The sequence below is a fragment of the Paramisgurnus dabryanus genome, chromosome 22 (genome assembly GCF_030506205.2).
Source record: "Paramisgurnus dabryanus chromosome 22, PD_genome_1.1, whole genome shotgun sequence".
Lineage (NCBI taxonomy): Eukaryota > Metazoa > Chordata > Actinopteri > Cypriniformes > Cobitidae > Paramisgurnus > Paramisgurnus dabryanus.
This window is the reverse complement of record NC_133358.1, coordinates 5,800,659-5,813,047: the sequence shown is the minus strand read 5'-3', so window position 1 is coordinate 5,813,047 and position 12,389 is coordinate 5,800,659. Positions and strand designations below refer to the sequence as shown.

At 39.4% G+C, this 12,389-nt stretch overlaps 1 protein-coding gene across 2 annotated transcripts; it reads left to right on the top strand.

The window, feature by feature from the left end:
- The first annotated feature begins 168 nt into the window (after window positions 1-168).
- Window positions 169-12,382, top strand: mastl (microtubule associated serine/threonine kinase-like). Of its 2 annotated transcripts, XM_065294659.2 has the most exons (13): window positions 169-640; window positions 722-859; window positions 2,272-2,411; window positions 2,497-2,585; window positions 2,664-2,770; window positions 4,743-4,902; window positions 4,988-5,145; window positions 5,307-6,416; window positions 6,987-7,128; window positions 8,843-8,863; window positions 9,749-9,862; window positions 10,698-10,799; window positions 11,719-12,382. In XM_065294659.2, the coding sequence occupies exons 1-13, from the start codon at window positions 485-487 to the stop codon at window positions 11,874-11,876; spliced, it is 2,595 nt and encodes an 864-aa protein (XP_065150731.2). In that variant the 5' UTR covers window positions 169-484; the 3' UTR covers window positions 11,877-12,382. The 2 variants fall into 2 exon arrangements, with proteins under 2 accessions (XP_065150731.2, XP_065150732.2); XM_065294660.2 differs by lacking the exon at window positions 8,843-8,863 and having other exon boundaries at window positions 170-640; window positions 11,719-12,381.
- The last annotated feature ends 7 nt before the right edge of the window (window positions 12,383-12,389 follow it).

Sequence of the window (12,389 nt, the reverse complement as noted above, 5' to 3'; positions counted from 1 at the left end):
TGTTTTTAACAGTGATTTGGAAATGCAAAACAAATATAACAGCAAATATTACATTAAAAGTTATATTTCAGTTGTAATGCAATCTTCAAACTGATTTAAACAGTCATATCCTCCATTAAATTAAAAGTTTCTTAATTTACGGGCAGCTAGACCGTCGCGTCTTAGGACCCAAAACTCTGTGGCACAATTCAAATTTCAAAACAAACGAGTCGCGACTGTCAACAGTCATTTGATGATGCATTGATGAACACGAAACTGCTTCTTTCGAAAATAATATCATCTTTATACATGTAGCGACTTAAAGCCTCTGTCGTGATGTGTGTTACATTTTAACACAACAATCACCATCCGTTTTCTTTTGTTTGTCTTATAAAAGACTGACTGCGCCGTTGGACAAATGGACTAACTTAGTTATCTAACCTAGCGAACTAGTCGTTTCTCGGACAGTATTTGGATCAAATCAGTATTTGTTAAGGTTGGAGGGATGGAAACACAGACGATGTCGACAGAGAGTGTAAACAGTGCAGTGAAAGCTCCCTCCATCGAGGACTTTGTGCTGGTCAAGCCCATCAGTCGAGGAGCCTTTGGGAAAGTTTACCTCGCCAGAAAGAAATGCAACTCTAAACTTTATGCAATTAAGGTATATAGATGTGCATTAAATGTGATTTTAAGTTGTGCTTTCACATTATAGTAAATAGTTATTTATTTATTTATTTGGCAGGTGGTGAAGAAAGCAGACATGGTGAATAAAAACATGACTGATCAAATGAAAGCTGAGAGAGATGCTCTGGCTCTGAGTAAAAGTCCTTTCATTGTGCATCTGTTTTACTCTCTTCAAACAGCAACCAAAGTCTATCTGGTATGTAGAAAGAGTGACTTGTGAAGACAAGTTCAAGTAGTCACACTCCATGTAAAAAGAAAATAACACATAAACTGGGACCTTTATGATTGTTACATTATGTGTTACATTAGTAGTTAATTTTAGGGATGCAATGATATATCGGCCTATCATCGGTTTGGGCAGATAAAAGCTTTTTTCCCACTATTGGACATTGGCCAGTTGTATATAAACGGCTGATGATTAGGGCAGATTATATCCTGGAAATCGAAAATTACACTTTTTTTCATGCTAATATAGTCTCTTAAAGGAAAACACTACCGTTTTTCAATATTTTACTATGTTCTTACCTCAACTTAGACAAATAAATACATGCCTATCTTTTTTCAGTGCGTGCACTTAATCTTTGTACAGCTCGTCGTGAATGTGTTAGCTTTTAGCCTAGTCCCATCCATTCCTTAGGATCCAAACAGGGATGAATTTCGGAAGCCACCAAACACTTCCATGTTTTTCCTATTTAAAGACTGTTACATGAGTAGTTACACAAAGTAAGTATGGTGGCACAAAATAAAACGTGGCAATTTTTTTTTAAGCGGATAAAATATGAGAACTGTATTGTATGGCGGAAGGGGCACTTAGTTTGCAATAATTTGACCTCGGGCGCAGAAATATTGACAGAAGTTTGAGCATGAGGAGTCGTAGTCAGGACTGTTACTGTGCATTCAGACCGCCACCGGCGAGAGCGTCAATAAAAGCTCTGGCTGCCCTGACAACGACGCTAAAGAAAAGTTGTAGTGGACGCTCGAATGCATTCTCTGAACTCCTCTCAGGCGGAGGTTTCCGCCTTCCGATTGGTTGCCGGTAAACATTTTCGCCTTCCGATTGGTTGCCGCCGAACCCCGTCATATCTCATTACCATAAAGTTGAGCTGATTTCAACTCTCCTCGACGCTCACGCTGTACATGATGCGCCGCTGCTCATCGGAGCTCGCCGTTGGCTCTCATTGAAAATGAATGACTTCCGGCCACTTTGATGCTCTCGCCGGTGGCGGTCTGAATGCACAGTTACTGCGCACTAAGATCAAAGTGCTGCAAACTAAGTGCTCTTCTGTACTTACTCATGTAACTACTCATTTAAGAGTCTTTAAATAGGGAAAACATGGAAGTGTTTGGTGGCTTCTCAGTTCATCCCTGTTTGGATCCTAAGGAATGAATGGGGCTAGGCTAAATGCTAATACATTCACAACATGCTGTGCAAAGATTAAATGCACGCATTGAAAAAAAGATAGGTATGTATTAATTTGTCCAAGTTGAGGTAAGAACATAGAAAAATATTGAAAAACTGGTGTTTTCCTTTAATTTTTCTCTGTTGACAATGGTAGAGTTTGACTAAAGAGCCTGAGTTGATGGGATCTGTTCATATGTGTGGGTTAGGTGATGGAGTATCTGATTGGAGGAGATGTAAAATCCTTACTTCACATCTATGGGTACTTTGAAGAAGACATGTCTTTAAAATACACCTCAGAGGTCGCACTCGCTCTGGATTACCTTCATAGACACGGCATCATTCATAGGTATTTTTAAAACTGGTGAAAATGAGTCAGTTTTGTGTTTTGGTCATAAACTAATGTTGTTTGTTTGTTTGTTTGTTTTATCCAGGGACCTAAAACCAGACAACATGCTCATCTGTAATGAGGGCCACATAAAACTTACAGACTTTGGGCTTTCCAAAGTTAAGCTTGACAGGGGTATGTTTTTATCTTATAAAAAAGCTAAATATATTGTTTTATGTTAAAATTGACAAGTTTTTTTCTTCAATCTTCCAGAGCTAAACCTGATGGATATATTAACCACACCCTCTTTGGTGAAGCCTAAGAAAGATTATTTTAGAACACCTGGTCAAGTTTTGTCCCTTATAAGCTCACTTGGTCTCGTAAGTAGATATGCAGAATCATGTCATTTTCACTATATTTTTAATTGTATATGTTACCCTGCTACTGAAAACCCAGCTTAAGGATTTTTTGTGAGTTACTGTTTTCTACATCAAATCATGCTACATGATGTAAAGAATGTCCTGTGAAATTATAACCTTGATATCTTTAAAGCTCACATAACACATGCTATTTCTGCTCATAATGTTAATCTTGAGTACTTGTAGAGTACTATTACATCCTTCATATTTCCAAAGAGTCTTTAGTTTTATCAGATTTATAAACAACAGATCAGCTATACCAATTCTTTCTGAATAAACCCGACCCCCTTGATGTGGACCGCAAGCGGAGCGTGTCATGAGCAAGCAACACACAAAACATGATTTACTCATTGCCTGCGGCTCATGAACTGGTTGGGACTGCCCCATTTTAACGAAATCCAGCTTTAAACACACACACACACACAACTCCGCTGCTACTCCAGATAAACAAACTATATTCATTGTTTTCATAATGCTTCTCTGGTGACCTTGGTTATGTGTCAGTTGGTGTGTGTGTGTGCGCGCTATACCAGTTATAATACCCATATAAGGACTTAAAATTGCCCACAAAAGAAATAGAGCAAGATTGATATGCATACATTTTTTCATGTTCCAAAAAAACTTTACGAAACTTGAACGAACCCTGGCGAAGTGCATTCGGCACAAAAATACTCCTGTCATATGTCTAAAGTTTTTTGACTCTTTGTCTAACCAGACTGTGCTTGGGTGCATTTGACCCACAAAGCTTGGTTCGTTTGACTAGTGTGATCACTCTGTACAGCGCCCGCTTGCAGAGGTGGACTGGAGCATGGTTCACTTGGGCTCAGGCTCGGAAGGCTATGGTGTGTAAGCGCAATCGCGCCTGAGCGCAATTCAAAAGGAGAGTCATCTGCCTCCGTAAAAGCCTTCCAATGCACACAGCAGAGTGAGAGAGCTGTGAATTAAAAACACAAACGATGGGTTCCAGTGTTAAGAGAGCGCTTTACTTTCTGCATTGTTCAAAACAGTCACGTCTTTATGATGAAAGTGCGCCTGGGCTTGGATCAATAAGGGCCTTGTCTTAAATGGCACACTCCGGACTTGTGGACCTCTTCAGAGTCCACACTTTGATGACATCATGTAGTGCAGACCCTAGGGACCCTTGACACGAGTCCAAGAGGGTGCACCTATGTTATATTTTGGGACAGACTCGAGCGTCACGCCGGAAATAGGAGCTTAAAAATGACAGGACTCGTAGACTAAGCGAGCACGCGCAATTTAAGGCTACGAGATCGCAAGTCCACATGAAGTGGATCGTTTGGGACAGGGCCAAGGGTGTGCTCACACTATTCATACCAAACCGCGCTCAGGCGCATTTGACCCCCAAAGCCTGGTTCGTTTGACTAGTTTGGGCTCAGGAGCAGAAGGCTATGGTGTGAGCACAATCGCGCCTGGGTGGAATTCAAAGGGTGAAGATGTCATTTGCGCCACCACCTTCATCTGACTCCGTAAAAAACTTTTGATGTGTCCAGCGGGGTTACGTGAATGTCCGAGCTGCACCCATGACAGATTAACTAAGCAATGTGATGACAGGTGAGAGGGCTGTCTTTAATCGTGCACCAAACGAGTCTGAATAAAAAACACAGACTTGACATTACGATGGGTTCCAGTGTTAAGAGAGCACTTTACTTCTTGCTTTTTTCAAAACAATCGCATCTTAATGACGAAAGCGCGCCCGGGCTCGGATCAATAAAAGTACAGTGTGAGTGTGTGCATCTGGGGGAGTGGGGGGGACAATTACGCTGGGGCATGGTTTGGTTTGGATAATATGAGTGTGTCCCATGAGACATTCCCCCTTAGATTAGATTATGACACTTAAGTCTAGGTTTCACAGACAGGGTCACAATTGCATGCAAGTTTGATTAAACCCTTCTTTTCTTATCAAATTTACCAGAATACCCCGGTGACCGAGGGTAAACGTCACAGCAGCACAGTGTTGCGCAGCCCTGTTTCCTGTGGGAAAGTCAAACAAAGGAACAGCTCTCTATGTTCACCTCTACTGAAGAAAAGGGCTGAGTACTTGAATTCTCCAGTATGCTCAAGTCGAGCCCTAGGTACCTGTCAGAGAGTTACATTTAAATGTCTTGCATAACGTTGTAAAACATTGCTTGTTTTAACCTAATGCTTGATATTTTCTAGGATCTAACAATGTGTTCAGTCCTGGCTTGCTGGCCAAAAGTTTGACTCCAAGGCTGATGAAATCAAGGAGAAGATTTGAGACGATGAGTGTTGGGAGCCTTTTACCATCCAATACAGATTCAGAGGACTGTGTCAGCCCAATGTGGGAAGATGAGCAGGTTTGGTTTATTTTTATTTTTTTGGAAGGAGATTTGGGTTCATAGGGCTTTGTTAGAGATTAGGGTATTAAAATCAGAAGGTTTCATCATACATTAAGTTAGGACTCTTTATAAAGATTACTAGTAAGCATTTTCTTTTTGACCTTTAAATGCATTTCCAGCATTTACAAGATGGTGAGAATCTTCCTCGGTTACATGGAAAGGAAGTTGGAAATAGGATGACAAGAAACATTCCCATTACACCTGTGCAAAAGAAGACGTCTGCGACGCGGGCTCAAGATCATAGCAGTGCTTTGACCTCACTTGATAACCAAGTGGATCTTGGCAGAAATAATAAACCAGATATTTCTGCAAAGAGGCTGCAGTTTAATCCAGCAAACCAATGTACCTCACCTCTGGAGGAGGCTGTTTCCCGTCAGTCAACTGGGAGCAGTCTTGTAAAACCCGAGTCTCCAATAGAGCCTAAATCCTCATTAAAGAGAGGGTTTGAAGAAGTAGACCAAAGTCCAGGGAAAACTGAAAACCATTCCAAGAAAAACGATGCAGTGTACAAGAGATGTTTCCAGATTCCTAAAAGCAGTTCAGGAGCTCACACGGGTTTAACTGGAATTTTCTCAGTTGTCGGGCTTGATGATGCTAAAAGTGATCAGGTATGTCTGCAGTTTAGTGAGAGAATGGGTCCAAAGCAATCCAGTCCCATTGCTGTGGCCAAAAACCTCTTTTGTGATCTGGAAGATCCAGGCGAGGAGGTAGCTTTGCATAACACTAAAGCAAAGGGCACTTTAAGCTCCCAGACCTCACCCTGTGATGCACGAAATATCAAAAGAAGCCTAAGTTTAGACTCCGATGGCTCAGTCCATGACATGTCATTGGTCAGGAACACGCCTCAGAAACCAACAGGTGAAAAAGATGCTTCGTCGTCTTTTGAAGAGCTGGATGAGCAGGACATTTCTGCAGTGACACCAATGGCCCAACCCTCGATGGCTACACCAAAGCATAGCAGCGCAAAACAACAGAGGGATTTTGATCATTCTTTTGTTGACCCGGGACTATCAAACAGCATGCTCAAATCACCTGGTTTCCTCAAGCCTAAGAACGTAGTTGCTTTTAGGAGCTACTGCAGCTCCATAAACCGGTCTTGTAATTCACACCTCAGTCTGGCCTCGTTAGATGGCATGGAGATGTCAACTACAGCATCTTTCCACACCGCTCAATCTGTATTGACACCAGTTCAAAAAAAGAGACCAAGTCTGAACAGCTCACTTTACCAGGTGAGACATCTAATTTTCAATTCCCCGGTTTCACAGACAAGGCTTAACCCTAGTCTCAATTGAAAATATACAGATCTTAAAATAAGCCAGTGCCATTGATTTGTCTAAAGATACACCACAGTAATGTCCCTTTCTAAGGAATTTTTAAACGTCTTAATTTAAGTAGGGCCTACTTCTGGCTTTAGCTAAGCCTAGAAGAATAGAATACAAATCTGCTAGTGAATGACTGATCTGACAGCGTCTATTTGGGGCGTTTTCCTGGACAGGTCTTATCCTAGTCCCAGATTAAAATGCATGTTTGAGTGGTCTTAATTAAAAAACAACTCCCATTGACATATCTTACATATATCAGTGCCATGTATGTAAGGTTTGTTTGTTAAAACATCTTAAGTGTCTTAATATAACTAAGGCCTAGTCCTGGATTAATCTAAACTCTGTCCGGAAAACTGCCCCAAAATGTATGTCTTGTTTCATGGAAGAAAGTCACACAACATTTAAAATGGTAAGGGTTGAACTAATTTTAAACAATGATTATAGTACCTTAGCAATGTTTTTCTTTGTTTTTCCTAGACTCCACAGCAGATGGCTTCATCTCATACTCCTTATAGAACACCAAAGAGTGTCCGGAGAGGTCCTGAACGTGTAGAGGGCGCTCCTATCCTGGGAACTCCTGACTACCTGGCACCAGAACTTCTGTTAGGCAAACCTCATGGTAAGGTCTGCAAACAAACTCCTTAAGTCGTGCCACTAGGCGGCCATGTTTTGCAATGCTCCCAGGCATAGATATGTACACTAGATGTCGCCTTGGCTATGGCAGTTTATTGGTACGAATGCGTGAAATGGAGCCGCCATCTTGAAATAGGGGAGCCCTGCATCAGCGTCATTGTAGGCAAAGGTGTAACGGAAACAAAATCACCATAAATCGTTCATGAATGCGATGTTCTAGTTTTTTTTTTTTTTCGTTCTATTGATTAGATGTGTATTAAGCCTGGAGTCCAGAGAAAATGTAAAGTTTGATATTAAGAAAATCTACTTTTTCTAAATGTAATGCATAGTGCTAGTAGGCTTTACATCCATACGCAGCACAAAAGTCCGTCATCGTCCATGAATTCGAAGTACAGACGGAGATAGTAGCATAACCTAGCTACTTCCTATGACAAGACCCCTTTTCCAAGATGGCGGTTGTTTCGACGCATGCTTAGAACCCCAAGGCGACATCTAGTGTATATCTATGGCTTCCAGGCAGTTATTTTTAAAGATGTTTTTCCGACATCGACTGTACTATAACTTTTGTTAGGGCTGTGCAAATAATTGTTTTTATTCGTTTTCAAACAATTGCAAAAACAAGATAATCGAGGTATAACAATTATTTGTGCGACAATTATTGAGCAATTATAAATTGCATGTTGCTGGATCGATGTTTTTGTAAGGCACTTCGAAGGCACCACTGCTTTCACACGTGTGCTTCTTGGATATAATTACAACAAGCGGTGTATCGACGACTCAGAAAGCGAGGTGAACCACTAGAAAAATAACACTTGATGATAATGAAACTTTTATTTTGTCATGGATGCATGCGACTGTGCGGAGTGCCCGTTATGAGGCGGAGTTTACTGTGTCTATTAGTCATTATATTTCGTTACGAGATTAAATTGATGATTTTTATCAAAACACCAACTACATTGACTCATTTTACAATCCCACTAGCATATTATTTAGACAAAATAAAATCTTTTAATTTGCATGAGGAAGCTGGCGTTTTTACGCACACTTTTATGTCATTGGCTATATGCCACTGCTGTAATGGCTAATTGCACTATTACTGTTAACGATTATTCAATTGATTGATCGTTAATTTAAATGATCATCGAATATGGGAAAATGCATAATTTGACATCCCTAGTTTCAGCGTCACTGAGTAACCGTGTTAAATAATTGTGTTTAACGATTTTTTACCAAAATAACTGTGATAATGATTTAGCCAGTAATCGAGCAGCCTTATCTATAGTTTCTATGGGGGTATGCACACCAAAGCTTTAAAATGTGGCTGAAAACGCCAGGTGGAGGCCAACAGCCTGCTTTTTTTAGCCGACTTTTAGCTTTCTTTAGCTGAGCGCTTTGGTTGCTTTGATACTTTTGCTTTGTTTATAAGATGTTGTATGATGTGCCGTTTGGTGGTTGTGATATTTGTCTCACCCCTCCTCCACTGTGATTGAACAACTTAAAAAAAATAAATAAAAAGGCCAGCAGCTTTGGTGTGCATGCTCCTTAATTTCAAATTGTGCTAAAATCCTCACTTTGAAGCTACTATTTATTTATTTGCAAAACCTGGCGAAAACACTCTGTACATAGAGTCTGTACTGGTGTATTGTTATAGTATATTGATAATTTGAATGTTTTATTATTAACAGATATTATTGTTTTAGTTCCAGGGTCTGTTCTTTGTGGTAAGTATAATGTGTTTGGAGCTATTGATATTGGTGCATGTGTTGTGGGCAGCTTTTCCTTACCGTATTAGATAAGGAAATTACTGACTAATTCAGTGATGGGTTACAGCTTTTGTGATTGGCAGCTCCTGATTCATCACTCCTAATGCTTCAGTAATGCTATATGAACTCTATTGGGATGGTTCAGGGATTTCTGGGACATTCTGCTGGGAAACCGAGTATAATAAGTAATAAAAATCTACAAAAGAATGTACAATGACTTTTAAAACATTGGTTTGTTTTAAGCAGTGGTGTGCATTTAGATTACTTAAAATGTTTGGGAACAAATTCTTATCCCTACGCAATGGTTTAATAAAAAATTGTGTTACCATTTACAATTTCCAACCAGCAAACAACATTAAAGTCGAGGCATGTAAAGTCGAGGTGTAGAGAGCACAGTTACAGTGGGCTCTTTTGACTTGAGACAGTAGATATACAACACCTTAGAAAATACATAGTAATGTGCTTGTAATGTAAAATAAAACAGCAGCAGTTTTTGGTAAACTGCAGGGTTTTTTTTTTAGGAAAATTTACTCACAGATGACTCGCACATGGTTTGTCTTAAAGCATATTATAAACAATACATAGACATAAACAATATGAAAAACTTGCTTTTCATCACAGGGGGCTTTAACATTTCTCCAATGAATAAATGTCATCAAAGTTTCTAATACAAGAGTTCACATTAAGCCAATGATATGTCTTATCCTTCCTTCCCCTAATAATAAATTGCAACGGCTGCTGTCACAGCTTTATAATAGTGGTCACAGGCTAACACATTCTGTATAAAGTTTCATTATTGTAGCAATAAATCTGTCGACTGAGCAGATGTCTGATTTTCTACAGATTTTATGGTGGATTGGTGGGCATTGGGGGTCTGTCTGTTTGAATTCCTCACTGGAGTCCCTCCCTTCAACGATGAGACTCCTCAGCTGGTGTTTCAGAACATTCTCAACAGAGGTCAGATCAACCTTCATTTCACATTATTGATTAAACAAGTCTGATGTGTTTCATGCAGTTTGGATAGCTGGTTGCAGGGTTCGCACGGGTCCTTGATATCCTTGAAAGTTTGTGAATCTGGGGGGGGGGGGGATTCAAGGCCCTGGAAAGTTTTGAAAATATTAATACATACAGGTCATTTAAAGTGCTTGAATCTATTATGCAAGATGTTTTCTGGAAAAAAAAATCCATATTATTCCCTGTGTAGTGTAGGATAATATCATAAAACTTATAGACCTTTTAAGCACACGTGCTAAACTGTTGGCTTTAAAGGCTTCTGTATGCGAATGTTGATTCATACCAAAATTTTTTTTTGCATAGTTGTGTTTGACACATGAAATCGTCTCGGGTTACGTATGTAACTGTTGTTCCCTGAGAAGGGAACGAGATGCTGCGTCTCCCTTGCCGAACTTCCTGCGTTCCTGTAACGCCGTCTTTAGCAATATTTCAGATAGCGATATACTTCCTGGTTCCCGCGTCATCCTGTCTTTGTCGTTAAGCCTCACCATTGGTTGAATTTGATATACACATTAAGACGCACTTACCCCTGGTGGCGTCCCCAAAGTGTCACCGTAGTGACGCAGCGCGAGTTCCCTCGAAAGGGAACTGTAACAATGTATCTTAAAAGGTAACACTATGTAACCTTGCTCTCACTTGAAATGTGTCCCCACATTTAGTCCTTGAATTTGAGGGTACTGGACCTGGAAAGTCCTTAAAATGTCCTTACATTTGAAGTTAACTAAGGTGTGGGAACCCTGTGGTTGTGATGTTGATGCTTTATGAATGATGTGTTCAGATATACCCTGGCCAGATGAAGATGAGGAGTTAACCCAGAATGCAAGAAATGCCATAGAGATTCTTCTCACCATGGATGCAACCAAACGTGCTGGTTTAAAAGGTAAGTCATTGAAATGTACGACATACCAAATCTCTTAAAAAATGCTGTTGTTGACCTACTTGGGTTAAAATTTTATGTTAGAAAATGACATATTATTGATGTAGATCAATTTAATGCACTGCACTCTAAAATGCTTGATTTTGATTGGCCAGCCGCGCTATTCCAAGGTATGTTATTCCGAGATAACAACCACCTGAAATCAATTACACATGCTAACCCGGATGTTGCAAATAATTTTGACATTTACAGCTTAACATTACACAAAAATACATTTAAATATGTCTTTAGATAACATATGACATTGTATTTACAAATGATTAAACCAAATAATGTGTTTGTGACATTTGAACGTCTTATCTTAAAACCAAAAGTTGATGGGTTTTCCTCACGGAAGATCTGCATTCGTTAAAAATAAGCAAATAAAATCAATATTTAATGTTCCTTGCCTTACTTATGAGGTAATAAGCCGGATAATGTACAGGCAGCAGGTTGTTATCGTAAAATAAGACCCTTCAGTTTGATACAAGTCAAGATCACACTCACTGGCTTATTTCTATGATAACAACCTGCTGCCTATACATTATCCCTTACTTAAAGGTGTGTTGCATGATCTTTGAAAGCCAATGTTGACATTTTAAAATCATCTAAACAAATAGAATATGAACTTTTTTTGATAGACCCGCCCCACATATACACAACCCGGGCAACGTTGTTGGTTAGTAGACACGCCCCTTACTGCTGATCTCTAATCTCTAACTTACCCGCCTTTAACCAATTTGAGACGTGCAGTTAATTTTGGGATACCTAGGCTGTGAAAGATTCATGCAGGCTATGCGACCTTTTTTTATTAAAACTAGACGGCACAAAATCTAAATTAACTCTTGTGTAATAATTTATTTATATCCCTGTGTTTCTCTAGAACTAAAGCATCATCCATTTTTTGAGGGTGTGGACTGGGAAAACCTTCACAATCAGACGATGCACTTCATCCCTCAGCCCGATGATGAGACAGACACTTCATACTTTGATGCGAGAAACGCAGCCCAACACCTCAATGTATCAGGCTTCAGTCTGTAAAAACTAACTGTAGACTAATGGACTACATCATCAGAATTGTGTTATGTGTGTTGCTGATTTTCTTCATTCTATTCTTTGGAGTTTGTATATGTTGTGTTGAATAAGTGTCGGAAAGTATTTAGAAATTTAGTGAGGTGGTTGTTTTACCCTTGTGCACATACACACCACATGGCTAAAGGTTTAAAAATCTTGAGTTATGTTTGTAAAAAAAGTAATATATTATGTAACACTAATATTTTTACTGCTTAATCTATGAAAAAGTTGATTTGAACCATAGTTTTGTTTTAACACGTTGTCTTTAAAACTATGCTTGTCGAACTGTCATTTTAACATGCAAAATGTTTTAACACGTCTACAGTGAGTTTAAATATGATTCTGAACATGGATGCTGCTTCAAACACGAAACTTTTTGCCTATTCATAATCATTGATTCATATTTGACATGTTTTCTTTTAATAACTTCTGGGATGTTTTAAGGTAAATAAAATATTGTCATGTTTAAAAATTTTGCGT

Bases quoted from the DNA above. Each gene is read 5' to 3' on its own strand.
- mastl (XM_065294659.2), top strand. From the start codon at position 485: ATGGAAACACAGACGATGTCGACAGAGAGTGTAAACAGTGCAGTGAAA. The intron at 2,771-4,742 runs GTAAGTAGATAT...CAAATTTACCAG, and splicing joins TTATAAGCTCACTTGGTCTC to AATACCCCGGTGACCGAGGG. The intron at 7,129-8,842 runs GTAAGGTCTGCA...TTATTGTTTTAG, and splicing joins TCTGTTAGGCAAACCTCATG to TTCCAGGGTCTGTTCTTTGT.